Source organism: Clarias gariepinus, chromosome 21 (assembly GCF_024256425.1).
Source record: "Clarias gariepinus isolate MV-2021 ecotype Netherlands chromosome 21, CGAR_prim_01v2, whole genome shotgun sequence".
NCBI lineage: Eukaryota > Metazoa > Chordata > Actinopteri > Siluriformes > Clariidae > Clarias > Clarias gariepinus.
In genome coordinates, this window is record NC_071120.1 from 9,596,216 (window position 1) to 9,617,302 (window position 21,087).

General features: G+C 37.5%; 1 protein-coding gene across 6 annotated transcripts in view; it reads right to left on the reverse strand.

Annotated features, from left to right (window-relative positions):
• The window catches only part of trpm3 (transient receptor potential cation channel, subfamily M, member 3), a 178,476-nt gene that overhangs the window by 65,999 nt on the left and 91,390 nt on the right, over positions 1 to 21,087 (reverse strand). For all 6 annotated transcript variants that reach the window (XM_053480591.1, XM_053480589.1, XM_053480595.1 and 3 more), the window contains exons 2-6: positions 11,304 to 11,383; positions 9,701 to 9,902; positions 9,259 to 9,472; positions 8,287 to 8,411; positions 6,757 to 6,928 (exon numbers count right to left, since the gene is read on the reverse strand). In XM_053480591.1, the coding sequence (XP_053336566.1) occupies positions 6,757 to 6,928; positions 8,287 to 8,411; positions 9,259 to 9,472; positions 9,701 to 9,902; positions 11,304 to 11,383 (793 nt within the window). The remainder of the gene's footprint in view (positions 1 to 6,756; positions 6,929 to 8,286; positions 8,412 to 9,258; positions 9,473 to 9,700; positions 9,903 to 11,303; positions 11,384 to 21,087) is intronic.

Genomic DNA, 21,087 nt, shown 5'->3' on the forward strand with positions numbered 1-21,087 from the left:
AGTGTCAACCTTGACATAACAGATGAACAAGAGAAGCTGCTGAAATCCTTCAGTTAAACTTTATTAAAACATGTGCACCATCTCAAATGCTCATGTTAATTTCTAAAGTACTGCGCAAAGGTTTTAAGCCACCCTTAATTTCTTCATATTAAATTAAATAAAATAACGTAGCATATTAAGAAGGAAATAAAAACAAATGTACTGTGACAGGCTGAAAAAATTGTGAAAAAAACTAAATATACAATTGAAAAATTGGTTGTTTAATGTGACAACCATAGCAGCATCCTCATTTCCCCTCTTGTCTGTTTCAACCACTTAGTATTCAGCATCACCAGTATACTAATCACCCGCCTGATCATCTGTCACCATCTGCACCTGTGATTCATACTGTAGGTCACAGTGTGGTTTAACAAACTCAAACATTTCTCTGAAACTAGTCAGGTACAGGGACGGAACTGAAAATAAAAGCCAAAAAATTATTCCCGAAATAAAAAAAATAAAACCTATTTAAGACTACATTAAAAATACAAGAAGCCTCGTTTGGCTTGTTAATAGACAGCTTAGGAATTCTGCACAGTACTGCTTATTCCATTTTGTGTTTCCAAACATTCCGGTCTGATTGTTTCGGTAGCTAGCAGGAATTAGGCTTTTGATTACTCTACAGTTATGAAAAGTTACACTATACAGTAAATCACAAGTTTTAGATCAGCTAGATTTTTCTTATAGTTTAATCACTGCTATAGCCACATTATTGAGTCTTAGATTCTACAGAAACTCTAATTTTACGATTTTATTAAAGGAAGCTTAAGTTGGAGGGTAAATCATTAAGCTAATAAAAAAAATAGACTCAGGCAGTGCTGGTATTCACTTTAAATAACTGATGTACAGTAGGCTTTTCCCATAAGAATCTGAAGTAAACCCTACTAAAAGCAATCATCATACATTGACTAATGTATAAGAGATTTGTGATATATATATATATATATATATATATATATATATATATATATATATATATATATATTTTTTTTACATCTGTATTTGTTTTAGATAAAAGGGTTCTGTTGGCTGACGAGAAAAGAAACTAAAGAGAGACATTGTGGGATTAATTAAAACCAGATCTAGTGCTAGAAGTGCTTGTGTTCAGTCAATTAATGAGCAGCATTTTCCCGACAGACGAATGAGGAATATGAAAAATATTGAGCAGACGGATAATGGACAGAAATAATGACCACAATAAACACAGGAGTCTAACTGCAGGACAGTAGCCACAATGGCTGTTTTATCTCAAAGAAAAAAAAAACTCAAAATCTGATCGAATTTTAATATTAACAGCATTTACTAGGGTTGTACGGTGCAACACTTTTGCTCATTTTTGCTTGGGCGACAAACTATGTTCTGTAGACGGCAAATTAAACGGTGTCAACAATCAAGACACCCTACTGTCACGTGTGTGGTTTAGCGGGTGAGGCATAGGTGCAAAGGTTAATACTTAAAAATTGTAATAAAGGAAAGCAAACATAGACTAAACACGAACAAACCAAGACTATAACATGATGCATAAAACAAAACAGGCAACATATATCAACAATCGACAATCAGAATAAATGCAAGACATGAGTGAACTAAAGATATGCCAACTGATAACCCAACTAATTAGTGAACTAGGCCCAAATGAGTGAACCCATCACCTCACCGAAATGCATTCTGGGACATGGAGTACAAAACAAACAATGTCTCAGGGTGCAAGGCGTCCTCGAGGGATCATTCCTGACACCTCCATGGCCGACAATCCAGTCTTTAATAAGCTAACAGTTAGAAGCAGCCTGTCACCAATGATGTAACTCAACCAGAGTCTTCAAAGCTCTCTGGTTTTCTCAGTTCACAAAATAAAAATAAATAAATAAATAATTTAATATAACATGCCAGAAGGTGATTTCGCTCCTCCAAATCGACCCTGGGTGTGAATATGTGTACTACATGGTGCCTTGTGTTCAACTGGCATTCCATCCAGAGCATATTCCAGCCTGGTGATGCAGGTGATGGGAGCAATGCTCTGTGCCAACTGAACAAGTCCATTGAGACTGAAATTATCCCAAAGCATTCTAACCAAGTTCTTCATTTGGCTTCTTTTTAATGGGGCATTGGAGTGAGGAACAAGAGAGGCTGACAGGGATGCATTGATTATTTGCATTCATAAATAAATTAGTAATATCAGATAGAGAGAGAGAGAGAGAGAGAGAGAGAGAGAGAGTACCCAGAAGGCTATCCCCATATGGTACAGTGGGAGTCATGCCAATATGCCACAACCCGCTGAGGAGACGTTCAAAGGAGGCGGCAGGAAATGATATCCAGAAATAGTGTGCTAAAGCCAAGGGAGCAACAGATGCCACCATCACACAGAGCCCTAAAGCAGGTTTTAGGCTAGAAAGACTGGCACCCTGATGGCATGACAGCCACAGAATGATTTCCTTCAAGTGAAACATTTTGGCATGTACAATACATTGGTAAAACAACTAACAAAATACGAACATCTGAGATAAAAATAGGTAAAAAAAAAAAAGGAAAATAAAGTATGGAGCTGTCCATGGTGCTGAAATGAAAGGCACGGCAATTCACTTTCTGGTGATAATACAGTTTAAACTTTAGTGCAATTTAATAAACAAATAACAAACTTAGTTTTATGACATCATTGTTAACCTCTGCACAGTTACATTCAGTTAAACACCATTACACCACCAAGGCAGCATGGATCCATGCTTTCATGTTGTTGTTGTTGTTTTTTTATGAACTTCTGACCCTACCATCCAAATACAAAAGCAGAAATCAAGAATCAGCTGGAAATCAAGTTTTTCCAGTCTTTCTTTGTCCAAGTTTGGAGAGCCCATGAAAATTGAGCGCATCACTTATTCTCTGCTGCTGTAACTCATCTGCTTTAAGGTTTGGTGCTCTTTGGCATACCTTGGTGGTAATTAAATATTATTCAAGTTACTGTTGCCTTTCTATCAGCTTGAACAAGTCTCACCATTTTTCTCTGATTTGAGGAATTTAAATGAAATATAGAAACTGTTTACTGGATTTTCTCTTTTTTAGCGCATTCTCTGTAAACCCTAATTGGTTAAAAGTTCCAGTTAATAAACAGTTTCAAAAATACTTGCACCAGCACATTTGCAGTCAATACCCATTTCACGTTCAAATGTTTTTTTTTTTCACATCATTTTTCTTCCCTATTCTGATTCTAATATTTCTGACCATGTCTACATTTCTGCAGGTGCACAGATATACTTAATGAAGTGGCCAGTGAGTGTTTTACTTTCAAATAGCCGATCTAAAATAAATGATATGATGTGGAATGCGTTTACACCAGTGAACTGTGAATGCATATTGGGGGGTTTGGATGCATGCAATTGCTTTTTCAGTGGACATGTGAGAAGTAGCTGCTCGTACAGTATAATGTGGATCAGTGGTGATGTAGGTCATTGCACAGCTGAGTATTCACCTGTTTGACTTATGACATTCAAATCAGAGTATTCTCTAGTTCTCTAGTCTGCCTGCTAGACCTTGAAATTGTGCATCGATGATGTTGGTTGCTCAACAAGGCTACTTTAAAGTATAAGTATTTCTTATAAGTTGAGAGCAGGGATGTGCTCTAGAGATCCTGGATTGTGCTTCCAGGTTTCTCTTCTCACTTCAGTGCTTCAACTGACTCTGCACTTAGTCTTTTGGAAATTGATTCATGTTCAGTCCTAAAAGCAAGTTAGTTCCTGGCCTGTGGGTAAATTCAACAACTGAACAACATAGACATAGTTTTATTTTTAGGTATCCCATCATTAAATATCATAAAATATATCTGGGTAAATATATTGGGTAGAAGATATATTGGGTATAAGTTAGATAAGACATGTTGCAAATTTAACTTGGTTTAAAAAAGCTATATTCTAAGTGAACACTGGATTGGCTGTGCTATAATAGCAATAAGTCAATTTCAAGCTAACATTAATCTATTCATTATGTTCTGTAATTAAAACAGTTTTTTATTTTATTTTTTATGCCATGCAGAATATTGAACCAAAGAAGTGAAAAAAAAAGGTGGTTATGCCACATAATTAAAACTGTAATTGAATGCTCAAATTAAACTGTCTATGTCCTAGTAATGACAGTCACTCAACAAAATTTGGACATGCAGAGTTCGCCAGGATTATTTACACCATCTATAAAATCGGGGGCATGTGATAAAATTACATCCACTAATTAAAGATTTCCTCGCAAATAATATGCAAATGAATTAATCTTTGCTCTAAAAACACCTAAAAAGACTCTCATTAACAAAAATATATGTGACAAAATTAGTTACACTTGACACTCGAGAGTAAGTGTCCAAGAGAAGAGGGTTAAAGAGATTTTTTTCCCAGAAATCCCGTAGCGGAAAGGTTCATTTTCTTTTAAAACTTTTAGCATGTTAGATCCCCACGTTAGACGTTGCAGTGTGCTCATTGCTACACATACAGTACACAGACGCTGTTGATGACAATTAGACGTCCCTTTGCCTTCCCAGCCCCCTTTATAATCCCAGGCATAGGATGACAAAGGGAAGTCCACAAGTCCCATGTCCTTGGGGAGGGGAGATAGTGTCAAACATTGCCTCAATCCCTAATAACCACTTCCTGTTTCCTTCAATAGATCAGAGATCAGACATCAGTCCCACTCCTAATTAACTGTAAGAGCTGTGACTTGGCGGTTAGTTGCGGTCAGTGGAGATGGATGAAGAGGACAAAGATGATTTCCATACACTACTTGAAGTGAATACTAATGGATTCAAAACACTGACCTGAACAGAAAATCCAATGTCTCAAGCCACACAGCATCCAACTGAACAGAGCATAATGCTTAAAGCCCAACAACACTAGCCTGAATTAAAGAGATAATGGCTTAAGCCCACAACAGCCACTTCTCCGAAAAAAAAAAAACAACAAGGCCTAAAGCGTAATTAGATCCATTCAGACCAAACAAATATGATCTTTTGCCAAACAGAATGCAGTAACAGTCCAACAACTCAGCCACACTGAGCACAAAGTCTAAAGCCCCAGTGGCACCCACCAGAACAGCCATTTATACTAAACCTCCATGACCTGAGGACAATCATCATCAGTTTCCACTAAAAAATCCTTCAGTATTCACACAACCTGAACATAGAAGGATAAACAGTAATAACATCCACCAGAACTGATATACAGTACCAAGGTGTAAATCTCCCCAACATCAACCCAAACTGATTATACAAGCCCTAATGGAATGGAACACCAATCCAAAGTAAATACACAAAATGCCCTAAAGTCTATACTAATCCCCCAATACCAGCCTAAACTAAGCCTGTTATTAAAAACTATAAAACTATTAAAAAAAATTATATAAAACTATAAAAACTTGTTACTTATATAAACAAGACATAAAGCTCTACAATACCTGGTCCCTATCCCATAAGGCCCACTGTCCCATAGCACCACATGCCACAGCTACTGTATACTCTCAAGCTTCAATCCCCTATAACATCCCACCATACTAAATATACAAAGAGTAAAGCAGCTTATCACCTCCAATGCCAACCCAATTTGGACATGCAACATTCTAAAACCAGAAGACCTGTAGTGTCACGACATGACGCTCTAAAATCTCAGGTCCTACTAAATATGCAAGGCCCAAAATCCGCCTGAAGGCATGGCACTGAAAAGAAGATTTGTTTCATATTTTTCACAAGTATTTGCATGTCCAAAGATGCTTTCACACTTGTTAGTCCCACCGTCATTCACAGAGTCAGAATCTGAGGCTGAGAAATCGACTCTCTTGATAATTCTTTATTCATTTGCCGCTTGGCTATAAAAGCAGTAAAGCCATTTTATAAAAACGACTTCTTAAAAACCCACCAATCAAACATTTATAGGCTAGAAATACCAGCAAGTACAAATAAGGTAATTAATTATAAAAATACTCACACAGCACCCAAAATCTCCAGTGTTATATTAACATCCAGAGTGTTGAATTAACACCATGCAGAGTTTATTCAGGTCAATTTGAACTCAAATAGGGTATGGACTCAATGTGTAGTTGAAAAAAAAACATTTAATTTAAATATAACACCCAGTGTTATTTTTAGTTAGTCACTCTGAATATTCAGGACCCAGCATGTTTGTAATGCCACAGCTCTATCTTCGCTCTAGCTCGTAGTCACGGTTAATTTATTATTGGATTGTTTGAGTTCACACCCGAGAAACTGCTGTGTTCTCACCTGCCCAATCCTCCTTTCTTAGGACGATTAAATTGGAATATAAAACTGATTGTAATACTGATCATGTGTCAGAGATAACTGCTAATGACCAGGATTTCTATGTCTATGAGAACAATCCTCTGAAAGACAGGCTGAATGTCCCTTTTGGGTCAGTTAATTTCAGATAAAAGGTATATTCTCTAAATGTATTTCTCATTATTTTATTTATTTAATGTTGATTAATGGCTTTAAGAGATGCTGTGATTCAAAGCCATGTATATGTTAAAAAATGTATCCATAATAGCTTACATAATTTCCTTAACTTGTTCAACCCAATTGCTGAAAGTGCATCGAGGAATCTTAAGCTTCAACACACAGTACAATTAAAAATGCCCTGTCCCGTGGGAGATAATCCACCATGAGTCCTTGGAGTGCATAATCACTTTTTCTTTGTCTGACTGTGCTAGAAACTAGCAGGGTTTCAGCAAACTCACGTGTGTTGATCTTCTGCAGAGAGATGTGTTTCTCCAGCTGCCGGCGAAGCTTAACCTCGGCACCATACTTGCCCGTGGTGCCGTTGTCAGCTAGGATGAAGTGCGAGTGTAGGCTGTTCAGAACGGTCAGTTTACTCATAGGATTCGACATGGTCTGGTACGGCCGGACCACCTGAAGCACAGACATATGCAAGAAACTACTGGCTTATTGGTGGTTAGATGTCTTACACAGGTTGAAGGGCTAATGCGTTATAAACTGGTAGAAGTGCTTTACAGTGGGTTACGAAGAGAAGTTAAAGAGGCTGTTTAAAGGGTTAAAAGAACTTGTCTGATAGAGACTAAAGGTACTAACTAAGTGTTTAGTGTCAGGACTACTGGTTCTGTAAAATCTTGCTTCATGTCTGTGTGTCTGTGGTGAGCACTAAGTTAAAGATCTTACAAAACATATATAAATGAAAAATGTATTTAAAAAAATAGATTTTTGGAGTCGAGGCACAGTGCTGTAGTGGTTAGCACTGTCGCCTCCAGGGTCTAGATTCGACTACTGGCCAGACTCCATTCCCGTCTCTCTGTGTGCATGGAGTTTGCATGTTCTCCACGTGCTTGGTGGGTTCCCTCTGGGTACTCCGGTTTCCTCCCACATTCCAAAGACCTGCAAATTAGGCTAATTGGCATTTCCAAATTTCCACAATTGTATTGTGTGTGTCTGCAATGGATTGGCACTCTGTCCAGGGTGTACCCCGCCTCATGCCCTAAGTCTCCTGGAATAGGCTCCAGGCCCTTGAGACCCTGAATACAGAATGAGTTAGTGAGTGAGATTTTTGAAGTCAGTATGGTGATACATATATTGGCACACACATTCACTCACTCATCGTCCATATCCTGTATTTAGGGTCACGGGGGGCCTGTCCCAGGAGATTTAGGGCACGAGGCAGGAAATGCCCTGAACAGGGTGCCAATCTATTGCACACATACATTCACACGCTATGGGCAATTTGAAAACGCCAAGTAGCATAATCTGCATGCCTTTGGACTGTGGGAGGAAACCAGAGTATCCAGAGAAAACCAACCAAGCACAAGAAGGAAGCACGGGAGCTACACAGCAACAGTGCTAATTATCACTATGTATCTGAATAATTCTTTTTCACTTTCATTTTTTTTTTATTCGATTTCTTTTTTTAACAGCATGACCTAACTTTGGGAAATAATCTGAACTTTGTGTTGTTTGAGTGTGCGAATAAGATATGAAGAAAGTTGGTAGAAGTGGGCAGTCAGATATACCAGAAAAGTGTGTGTGTGTATGTTTTTTTCATCCGAGCTGATGTGACTGGTAGCACAGTAAAGCAGTTTGTGTAAATTATTTAACATTGTATCATTTTCGAAATCCCTGATGTACAGTATTTAGAGAATAGATGAATGTCTTAAGTACTGTAAGGTATATTATTATAGCATTTGGACACAAGGACTTGCTTTTAAGCCCCAAAATAATATGATGTAGGTTGATGAACTTATGATTGTATGATTACATACATCTTTGCCCACAAGGTCCTCCTGGTTTTCCACTATGCCCCAGGGGGCGATGCCAATGGTGCAGATTTTGCCCCTAGATTTGGAGGCGTGGTCCTTCAGAGAATCACCGACATGTCTGATTACCCCTGCAGGTTAAACACAGAAGTAAAATAAAATAGATTTAGACTATGAAATATATGTCTGTAAAGATATTCAGTCTTCCAGCTCTATATGGTTACTACAGGTGTTTTCAAATAACCCAGAACAAAAAGTCTGTGAGTCGGAGTTAGACAAGTGAAGAGTCAAGCCATAAATCTTTCTGCTGGAGACACTCAGTGTGTTGTGTGGGTTAGGAGGTTAAGGGTTAGGCTTATAGTAGGAGGTGGATTAGATCCAGCTCTGCCCCCTGGATTTTTTTCTTGGTTTTTTCATACAAAATATCTTGCGTCTGCCTAAATACAAGCCTGGCCAGGTTGATCTATCTTGCCTTGGATTTATGTCATATTGGAATCCACCAGAAACTCTATTTCCTAGAGTACACAATGGCCTACAGACATGGCTTACATGGACTACATCCATAACACGTCACTCGATGTGCTTGAGGCACGATCTAATCCTGCTCGAGCACCTTTTCCCACTCAACATGGTTGATCTCACTTCACCAGTTTTCCTTGATTTACTGTTGTTTGCCAGTGACCTGACTTCCTGTTCACACCTTTGTTGCACTGTTTTGGATCTGTTTTAAATAAATCCTAAGCTGCATTGACACCCGTGTCTGACTGCCAATCTGACATTGATTCTGACAGCAATTTTCGAAAAAACTTAATTTCAGTCATCTCCTCCTCTCAGTTGTTATAATTACATTTCAGTCAGTGCTCTTTAGAAATCCCTTAGCTCACTCCTCTCAACATGTTAGGAACAGGGATATACTATATAAAAGACATAATGTGTATTCATAGCTAACACAATTAAGTGAAAGTGTAGCGAACGCACCCGTGTTGACGCCGCCGGTGAAGATCCAGGCCCCCGTGGTCATGGCGGCTTTGATCAGACCCTTGCCGAACACCTGCTTGAGTTTGGGCTGCAGCTCGAAGTTCTGCAAGCCGCCGTGGACAGAGATGAGCAGTTTGGGGAGCTCTAGCTGCCACTCTTTAGTCATGAGGTGCAGCAGCAGGTCGGCTTTGGTGTCGTACGACACACGCACATACTGACCCATCACAAAGCACAAGACATAATACTTAATAACTTTATTCATGGCTCATTTAAACTACATATCAATGTTCACATTTATAACATTATTAATGTTCATTATTATCCACTAGATCCTGGGACGTCTGGGATAACTATTGATGACTCAAGGAAATACTGATCTCAGTCAAAAACAGGTGTTGAATTGTGTGTGTGTGTGTGTGTGTGTGTGTGTGTGTTTAGATACCATGGCTTTGTTGGAGTGACCTCCTCCCTGGAACTCAATGGTGCCGAACGCATCTGTGGGACTCAGCTGTGTGTGTTTGCTGATGGACCATTTTTCAGGCAGGCTGTCACTCTTCAGTGCACGTTCCGATCTGTCGTTCTGATTGGATGAAATGCTAGGGGGCAGGCCCACGTGCTGGCCAATGAGACGGCCACAGCAGCACCTGTGACAGAAGGGGAAAAAAATAGGTTAACTGTACTCTGTGCTGTATCTGTGAAAATAGTGTGGCTTTGTGTAACTTGTCAGTTGTGTGTAGAGGTTTTATAAGTGCCTCATTCTTATTGGTGGACTCAGGTTTTAATCTTGCGACAAAGCATAAAACCTTTACAGCTATAAATGTGTTAAACATTGTAGTCATTTCTTTATATCAGTCAATATTCTCTTGTTTTCTTTGTTTTTCTCTTGGTGAGGGTGGTATTGGATCTGAAAACTAGCCTCATTCATAATTAGGAACCATGGAGAGAACTTACAAAAACTCCACACAGACAGGATCGAATTGGCAGCACCAAACCCACTACGCCTCATTTCTTTCTTTCACCGTGTTCACTCATTTGGACAGACTGCCTATTAAAAAGATCCACCTGACCTGTCTGTACACCTCTCGTATTAGTTCACCAACATCCTACATCATGAAAACGCAGACATGGTTATTACAGAGAGATTTTAAAGTGAGTATATTCTGCAAACTTTTGTATTATAATGATTTCAAATTTAATATCTCAGTAAAGTCTGCTCAGGTCCTTAATTAGGATTAACTCCAGTCGACTGGAGAAGCAGCAATTTCTCTCTAACACCAATATCACCTCTATATACAGTATAGTGCATGCTCTGTTAGCAGACTCAAAAATTATACTGTATATGATAATAAATAGCATAAACACATTTACAATGAACGGAAAATCAAACTAAACAGATGTTCCTCATAATATTGTGTTAAAAAATGTCTGGGAATAATAAACAAACTCAAAAGGGTATGATAGCATTGCATAAAACAATTTATATCTCCAGGATTCCATTGCTCAATGAGTAACCCAGCAAACCATGGACTCCTGGAGTGAAGTATTACGAAATATTAGCATTTTCCATAATAAAACAGTACCATTCTCCAGGATAAGAATGGAAGTGGAAATACACAAAAGCAAACCTAGACAAATGATTGCGAAATACTGCAATTTCTACATTTTGTATAGCATCCCAACAAGATATACATCATATACGCATAAGCTCTTTATTTCAAAATTTTATGCATGGAAGACTTTGAAAAGCTTTTTGCACTTTGAAATGTTGACATTTTCATCACATCACAGGGGGTCAGACTCTTAAAGGATATTCCAAAGCTTTTTTTGCCATCACTCTGGAAATACAGTTAATCTAAAAGGGTCATGCCCTATAGTTTTATCTCCAACTCTAATCTTCTACAAATCAAGCCATGTTTATTTTTTACACAAAAACTTAATCTGCAGTCTAACCACATTTTCTCCATTCTATTAAAATAAGTAGTGTTGTGTTTGCTTTAATGTAAATCTGCAGTTCTTGTTTAAGAAGGGAATTTGAGGATCCTTACCTATGGGGGTCTTTGGCGCTGACGATGATGTGCACGCATTCTCTCTTGCTGAAGGCTCGTTCTATCCACGATTTCTGAGCCTGATGAGACAAAGAAAAGAATTTGGGTTTCAAGCACAAAAATCAAAAGAACTCTGTGTAATAAAATTCCACTTAACTTGCTTTAAACCATTTAAAAACAATTAGCTTGAAATCCAAAAAGAGCCACTAGCATTATCACAAAACCATAGACAACTTCAGGAAAACTTGAGCACTCACCAACAAACAAACCCAAAACTCTTAAAAAAAAAAATAAAGCCACAAAAAGAATCCCAAAATTTCAATAATAGATTAGTGTACTTTAAATAACTACACTAAAATGTCCTGTACTGTACTGTATATCGGCAATGATAAACTCCAAGTGAGTACAAAGGCTGAAGAATTCCGAGCTCAGGTCATGCACCCTGACCCTAACCTTCCCACAGTGAACCTCAGATCTTATAAAAGTCTAGCCTCTGGGATAGCTTGTACAGGGAAACCCTGGCACGTTGAATCAGCAGATCACCGGCGACCCGCGTACACGCCACCGTGAGCACACACAAAGTAGGTCCTGAAGTGAACAAGATGGTTTGTGACAGGGTTGGTGGGAGACACAGCGGCAGCGTTCATGTGCTGTGACAGGGAGATGTGTTAACACAACAGGAATGCTGGCATTCCTCTGAGAGCGAAAATAAAAAGAAGGTGGGAAAAAAAAGAAAGGGAAAAAGATAGTTTTAGAAAATGAGAAGTTTATCGAGCTGCAAGTCGAAAGCAGAAATAGATTTTGCTGGTGTTGGTACTAAGCAGCGTCAGAAGCTGACCTAATGTACTGAGACTCACTGAGTGAGCAAGAAATACCAAGTGACCATCGACCACTACCAAGACACACACAAAAAAAAAATACAAGTTCACAAGTTTACACCGGACACATAATCGATAAGCCACACTGTTTAACGGCTGTTCAGTTTTGAGTCGAATCTAACAGGATAATGGAGCTAACAAGGAAGGGAAGCTTACAGTCTTGACTGTAGCCCTATGATACATCAATACAATTGCAAAGATAAATACATCTCATTAATTGGACTACATTCTGAGCAAGAAAGAATGTTGGTCAAAGCTTGGACAGGATCATGTGCAAACCTAAACGCTGAGCCTTTTTGAGGAAACTAAGGAAAATAATTGCATGCAGAATTCATGTAATTGATCTGAACAGCCAGAAAAGTGGCATCAAATCATGCAGATACAGTTAACAAGTGTCAGTTAATAAACATATCAAACACCATAAAGGGGGGAAACAATGTTATCTCAGTGAATTCCATCCTGCCAGATGGGCTGGTGCTAGTACCTCAGAAACTGTTGGTCTCCTGGGATTTTCTTGAGAGTTGTGAAGGATTGTGTAAAGACTATAATCATCCAAAAACTGTCAAGTTGTATGTGTGGAAACGTCTTTTTCGTGAAAGAAGTACAGACTCAAAATATTAACTCTTTATCACTGTGGTGAGCAGAAAGGGATCACAACACCCTGAGGCAGATGGGCTGCAACTTCAGCCTGAGATTTCACTCCCGTCAACCAAGAGCATTAATCAGAGACTACAGTGAGCACAGTCACACCAAACCAAAGAGCTGGAAAAACCAAGCTTTAGTCATTTTCCAAATCTTTAACTTATGTTATTGCTTTTGACTTGCGCTATAGACCCTGAACCGAGTCCATGAAGCTGGGAGAAAAAATACACCATCTTTAAATTCTGTTAAAGTGTTCTGCTTTCATTGTCAACTTGTGTTTTTCTAAACACGCCTAAACTAGTTTTGCAAGTTTGTAACTATGACCACAGGTAAAATGTAAATAAATGTAAAAAATATACTTAAAAATGCTCCTCCGTTAATTCTGTCAGGAAGAGAAAAATAAATTGCATACAGTAAATCAATATGATTCGCTGTAAAAAAGAATCTGGTACGTGTTTAAAAAACTACTGAACTATTGCTGAACTATGACTATTTTTCCATCTCTATGAAGTGAGCTACTGTAATGAATAAAAAGTGTTCTATATAGTTTTCTGCATTCATTTGTCATTAAAATGTTATCTGGTCTGCATCAAAATCAAAAGTGTTGACAAATATAATGTGCCTAAAATAATAAAACAAAAAAATCTCATCTTTCATTAATTATGTCATTATTCAACATTCAAAATGGTCATAGAAAGATTAAAATTAATAACTGGTTAACCCAGCCTTCCTGGCAGAATTGCTTTAGCTTCGCCATACACTTTGGACATTTCATGTGTGTGGCTCTCTTCAAGTCATTTCATAGCATCTCGATTGGGTCTGACTTAAGGTCTGGGCTCGGACTTGGCCACTCCAACGGGCGGATTTAGTTTTTTTGAAGCCATTCTATTGTAGACTTGCTCTGGTGCTTTGGGTCATTGTCTTGTCCTGTTGCATTACCAACATCTACAGAGTTTCAGCTGACATGCGGATATTCTCACATTATCCTGAATGGAGAAATGATTGTCCAAATCCTGATGTTTCCTCCACCATACTTTATGGTTGGGATGATGTTTGATGATGATATGCAATGCCTTTTTCATGTCAGATGTAGTCTTGTGTGTCCTTTCCAAATAGTTTAATCTTAGTTTCATCAGTGCAAAAAATATTTAGCTAATTTCTTGCCAGTTTTTTTTTTTTTTTTTGTAAACTTCAGGCAACTAAAAGTTTTAGTTTTAGTCCAAACTTCTAATTACGTAGTCTTTCCTGATTTTTAAAATTCCTTTTCACACTGTAAAGCAATGCTAAAGGCGTCCAAAATATGCAATAATCTCATTTGAACAGTTGATATTGAGATGTATCTGCTACTTATGATCTGTAAAGCCTTCATAACGGCTCTAATCTGAGGTGCTGTTTGTTAATTGGTGATTTCTGAGGCTGGTAACTCTAAATGAACTTCTAAATGAAATTTTGATCTTGCTTTCCTGTGAAGGTCTTCATGAGAGACAGTTTTATCACGTGCTTGATGGGTTTTGCAAATGCACTTGACACAATACTGTCCCTGCAAGAACTATTTCAGAACAGCTGACCTTCATGTACTAAAACAACAACTGACTGTTGTATACTACTGTGAAATGATGATCTGGAACAACATACAGTATATACACTAATACAACATGGATGCATAGATGACATCATATTATATTACATTATATGAATATTACTATAACTATGAACAATATAATTCATTTTGTTTAAATATATATGGTCTGATTATACTGGATTGCTCAGTAGTCTATTTGTAAATGTTCAGATCAAACCCTAGTATGAATTTGGCCTCATTGAATCTCATTAAATCTCAATTAATCACAGACTTACATGTAATGAAAAGTAGTTAAGACATGAAGTCAAAATTGTGTCTGTGGTAATAAGGAAATGATTTAATAATTTAAGATTAAGGTGTGAGGAAACAAATTGTTACAAAACATTATGTTCAGATTGTAATTTTAAAATTTCCATTTTAAAAATGTTTTTTGAGTCAATTTTCTTAAGATAAGATAAGATAAGATGAGATAAGATAAGATAAGATAAGATAAGATAATCCTTTATTAGTCCCATAACTGGGAAATTTGCTTTGCCACGGCAGCAAGTGGACAGTACAAAGTTAAAAATTTAGAAACAACAGAATAAAGTAAAATGAAATAAAAAGAGGGGAAAAAACTAAAATAAACGAAAATAAAAAATACTAATGGTTTGCAAAAAAAAGTACACTTTTGAACACTATTGTAGGAAACAAACGAGTAAAGATATTACTACTTTACTGCATTCTTTGAATGTATGATTTTTCACAGTGATAAATTTTGTAAAACTAATAAATGTAAATGTAAATAATAATTAAATAAATAAATCAATTAATGCATGAATAAATAAATTAATTAATTAATAAATAATAATAATAATAATAATAATAATAATAATAATAATAATAATAAATTACCTGTATTTATCTCTCTCTCTCTCTCTCTCTCTGTCTCCCTCTATCTCTCTCTAACAGTCTCACCCTCTCTCTGAGCACATGCGTGTCTTTTGCTCAATTGTGTTACGACTTTAGCTTTAGAGGACTCACACATCTAACCTATCATTAACCAGGAGAAAATATTTTTAAATGTGTTTTTTTTTTGTTGTAATTAAAAGTTGTAAAATCTATGTATTTAATCTACGTAATGAAATCTTATACACATGGACACCAGTACAAAAAAATTAAACAATCATTCTTAACATATTTTCCCATAAATCAGCATTACGAGAGTTTTGTACGGCAACATGTTACACTACTGTGTCTCCTCTTTCTCTCTCTCTCTCTCTCTCTCAATCACTCACACACAAGCAAAGTGAAAAGTTGACACTATCCGAGAACTTTGCACTCCCCACACACACACACACACACACACACTCTCAGCCGAGATCTCTGCATTCCCCTCACACGCTTGCCCTGAAATAATTCTATAAACTGAGGGCTTTAATAACATTATGTGAAGCCAGCACAATGGCTGTCATCCAGCACTTATAAACACACACACACACACACACACACGCACACACACACACACACACACAGTACCTGTGGGGAAGAAACAATGTCACCCATAATGTATGTGTTCTTTGTTCACTTCACGACTTTTGAAACCAAACTGGAATTGTTGCTTTTGTTCTGCTTTTCTGCCCATAAATCCAATACTAACGACTCAGTTTAGAAATTATCCACCAATAAAGGACAAACACTCTTGTAGGTGGTGTGGATCTCCCTTTCTATCTACTGATCTACAGTAACACTTACTGTATTGTGTTGTCAATGCAATCACAACAATAATGGAACTGTCACTTAAACCAGTCACGCCCCTAATTATGCATCATTTTGCAGTATGTCGTAATATAAGTGTAACTGATGAGCTACATACAAAGTCACCCTTATATAGTTGTCAAGAGTGGGAAATTTATGAAAGTTATAGAGAGCAAATCCGTTTTATGTACCACGCTGCAATACAGTATATATGTTTATTTCTGTAGTAAATGTGGACATTGTGGACATCTTAGGAGCCACTACAACTTTTAGGGTAGATCGGTGAGGTCAGGGGTAACTCAGTGGTTAGGGCTTTAGACTATTGTTCATAGGGGCCCAGGTTCAAATCCCATGTGTCCCTGTTGAGCCCTTGAGCAAAGCCCTCAACTGCTCAGGTGTATAAGGAGATAAAAATGTACCATAGCATATAAATGTACGCTGAACTAACTTTTTTAAGAGCTGGTGCTCGTTGCTTGGTGTAAATCCAAAGAGGCGATATTACAGTATAGTGACCAAGTGTGATAGAGCTGTCTATAAGCACCTATGGAAAAAAATGGCACTATTTAAAAAATGTGTTTTGTGTCTCTGTGAAATGAAAGCCTGGTGTTATTTAGTTACTGCTACAGAGTTTCTACTTGTGCTTTTATTTTCTTCCTTAATTAGCACAGTTAGTGGAGTTTCGACCGAAGCTGGAGTGGAACTGCATCTTATTAAGTCATGTGTTTGTGGGCACACGGTCGAGAGAGCTGCATGAGTGGGGTATAGACACGCTAATAACATCACCATTAAAATTCTGGTAAACTTTTTAAACAGTTCTACTGCAGCACGGCAGAAGTTCTGAGAACGGATACTGTTATCAGCTATTTCTTTTAAGAATATTATTATTTTTTGGATAATGGATGGATGATTCATATAGACCACTGATTAACGTTATAAGAAGTGGACAAACCCTCCATGATGTCACCTATAGGTTTTCTGAAGAGCAGTTATGAAGCTCAACTGTTGGAGCTCTGGTCGTCACCATCATGGCGGGAGCTGACTCCAACTAAACCCGGGTTTAACTATTTGGGCTATTTACATGTGGAAGGAATGGACTCTGGCTGGTATCCCATAATTTAGCAAAATTTAATTAACAACAAAAGTTAAATCAACATCCATCCCCTACAGTTGTCAGAAGTTGTTGTCGTAGTACCAGGCTAAAAACATGTTTATTTTTGTTGTAAGGTTTTAACATGGGGGTGTATGGGGACTGACTCACTTTTGGAGCCAGCTTCTAGTGATTGTTTGAGGAACTGCACATTTTGGCACTTCCACATTAGGCTAATGTTTCAGAACCGGAGGTTACCACATGATTGAAGCTGATGGGATATTCAGTGTTCATGGAATAAACTAATGATCTAACCAAAGAGAAATCAAAGCGGAAGTGGTGAGAGGGTAAGTCGATATAAGCAGAGATAAACCCAGGAATCCATCACAGATAAAAACATAGGAGAAGATTGATCCTTGTTGAAGAAACACCAGGCTAATCACGGCTATGGAAGCGCAGATATAAAGCTCAGTGGGACGGCGGCGAGCTGAAAAATAGCCCTGTCGATACAAACAGATCAGCGGTGTCAATGGTTGAATGTCCCACGGCCTGATCACATTAAACAATTGATTTGCTCACTCTGCCAGCATTAGCTCAAATAGTTCAGCTAGCAGCAAGGTGTTCCGGCGCTACCATGATGGACAGCATCCTGTTATCTCCCTCCCTCCAACCCACATTCTCTCCTTCTCAGATAACGCCATCCTCGCTTCCTCAGCTGCTCTGCCTTCCTGGCACATTTTCCCCGTCCCTCCTACTCTTTAACATTTACATTCGCTTCTTTCTTAATCAGTCTTTCTGTCTCTTTGTAACTAATGATCGTGTTCCATTGGAAGACATTTTTGCCTGGATAAACATGTTTTTTTTTTTTTAACCAGCCATAATTATCTGCCAACAGACCAGCACTTTTTTCAAGCTTTAGTCTGGTTAAGTAATCATACATTATTCACTGCCTCATTAAAAGGAAATGCTAGAGAAATTCTGAAATATTTAAGATACTTTCCAGTTTTTATTCTTTTTCCATGGCTGTCTTACTTCCAATATCTCATTTCAATACCTCTCCTACTCATGAACCCCACCACCTTCCAGAAGCTAGCAGTTCTGGACTATTTTAAATGTAGGAGGATGAAAGCGTTGTACTGGGAGGCGTCTAACATCACCTTAAAGGTCTTTGATGAAAACAGTAAAAAATATATAAATAATTTAATCTGAAATCTGGTAAAAAACATATTTAGGTAACTTTTAAAAACTACTAAAATATATAAACAAATACGATAAAAATTTCACAAAAAAAGAAAAAAAAACAGATTTTTTAAATGAAAATGTAATAAAAAATCACACCAATTTTTTTTCATACAAAAAAAAAAAAAAAAAAAATATATATATATATATATATATATATATATATATATATATATATATATCATAAAATAACAAAATAATTCATGTTTTTGTCCCTTATGTGTGTGCATAAAACTTCCACTCCGTGCTCACACTCCTCCTGCGGACTTTCTCACACGTCGCATTTCTCCACCCGACTGTCCCTGTGACGAATTCTCATTTCAACACTTCCTCTTTCTTCTTTCTTCAGCTCTCTTTCTCTCTAAGTTGGATTCATACTTCCTGACACGATAGTTCTCTCTCTCTCTCTCTCTCTCTTTCTCTCTCTCACACGCTCTCTATTATTAACCCAGCTGCATGCTGCCAGCTCTACGGTTTTGAGCTCTGAGTGCTGGCATTCCTTCATTTAAAGCAGATTAGAGCCGCTCTTTCCGGCTGCTAATTAAAACCCATGCTGATTAGTTAAACACTGTTTTTACAGGAATGTTGCAGGTCGAGCTCTTTGACGCCATCAGAGAGCAGCCAGGAACCAACGCAACCCGTTTGAAAGCTTTAATAGAGAAAAGCGATTTTGCACTCTCTGACACCGGTGCGAATTTTAACGACGCTTCTCAAACAGAATTCAGGACAGTACAGAAGATACTGCATTAGAGATGTCAATGTATCACGCAGGTGAAGGTAGAATAAGAAGCTGAAGTAGGTGAGAGCGAGAGTGAGAAAAACATCGACAGCACTTTCAGCACTTGCTTTTTCTCGCCCAGGTCGAAAATTACACAGTCCATTTTCGACGTCAGCTCGCTTGTTAAAAAACTTTAAACGAAGCCTCTATGAAGGCGTCCTCTCACACACCTGCAGCTGTCTGACGGGCTTCGCTTCAGGTGCATCAGGAAAGCCTTCAGCAGGAACGAGTCCATAGACCCTAAGGATGTTTCATGAAAGGTCTTTCAATTATGATTTTCTGCTCCATTTAGTCTCTGTGTTAAACGCATCGTGTGTTTATAAAGCTCATTTAGTGCCATTAGTGTACAGTATTTTGCATGCTGGACATGACTGTGATCACAATAGTGCACAAATTAGTACACGCTTACTGTACAGGCTTACAGACACACTGCAAACTCCTTCTCACACCATCTGCCTGCTGAGTATGATATGTAATATCTACTATATATTAAACCTTAAAATGAATGACGTGATATAAAATCAAAATATGACAAATATGATTGATGTGCAGATGTGTCTGATTAAACACACACACACACACACACACACGTACTGTACATACACTTCTCATAAATTCTTCTCATTTTGCCGCAGTGCAGAGTAACACATTTTGCGTGTGCATACGTGTGTGTGTGTGTGTGTGTGTGTGCGTGCGCGTCAGGATGTGCAAGTCCCTGCAATCATATACACATTCTGCAGCTTGTGAACTGCATCATGGGAACCAAAACACATCTCATAAATGTTCCCGACATGAATATTTATAGCCATGAACATTTATAATACATACTGTATCTACAGCAGCTTCACTGCATGAAAGGAAATGAGGAATACATTCAATTTCAAACACAGCTTTTTCAATTCTTACGACTTTTACTTTCTATTTGCTTTGTTTATCATTATATGACTTTTTTTTTTTACATAAATGGCTCATATTTTATTTGTCTTTATTCTGGTTACCTTCTGACTGTAAGTCTTGAATCGACCTCTCCCCACCTCTCTGTGTTATAAAAAACAGTACACGCATGCTGTACAAACACGCTGTTACACACACACACACAGCGCCTGCGCGCATAAACTTATCTGTCTGGATTTCTTTTTTCTTTTTTTAAAGGTAAAGTGCAGGTTAATTTGTTTTATTTTTACTTTATATTTTGTGTTAATTATTTTTATTTAATTTTATTTGATTTACAAGTGTTTTGGAATTACGAGTTCACTTCTGGAACAAATTATGCTTGAAATCCAAGGTTCCACTGTACTAGGATACTAACACATTCCCCTATACACTGTATACACTATACACTGGGCTGCTCGATTATAAAAAAAAAAATAATAATAAAAAAAAACATAATCACGATTATTTGGTGATGATTGAAATCATGATTATTTTACACGATTACTTAGTGACTTTGGAAATATGTTGCATTTATTAAACAGAACAGTGAATTCTCCTTAAAACAGATTAAGACAGATAAAACAGATAAAGGCAAACAAGATCAACAATGTAGTGCACTGCCACAATCTTTTAAAAAACAAGTAATAAATAAAATATAAATATTTAATAAAATAATGAATAAATTATCAATAATAAATGATTATTAATAGTGTCGAGATGGCAAAGCATAACGCTTGTTCAGAGTATTTATCATTTTCCTGAATCCTTCGTTCTCAACCATGCTAATAGGGCACACGTCTTTGGCTAAAAAGTATGTAACGGCATCTGTTATTTTTTTGTGCCTTTCTGAGCTGGATACGGAGTTGCACTGAAGAGCGTGTCTTTAATGGATGACTCTGTTGCCGAAG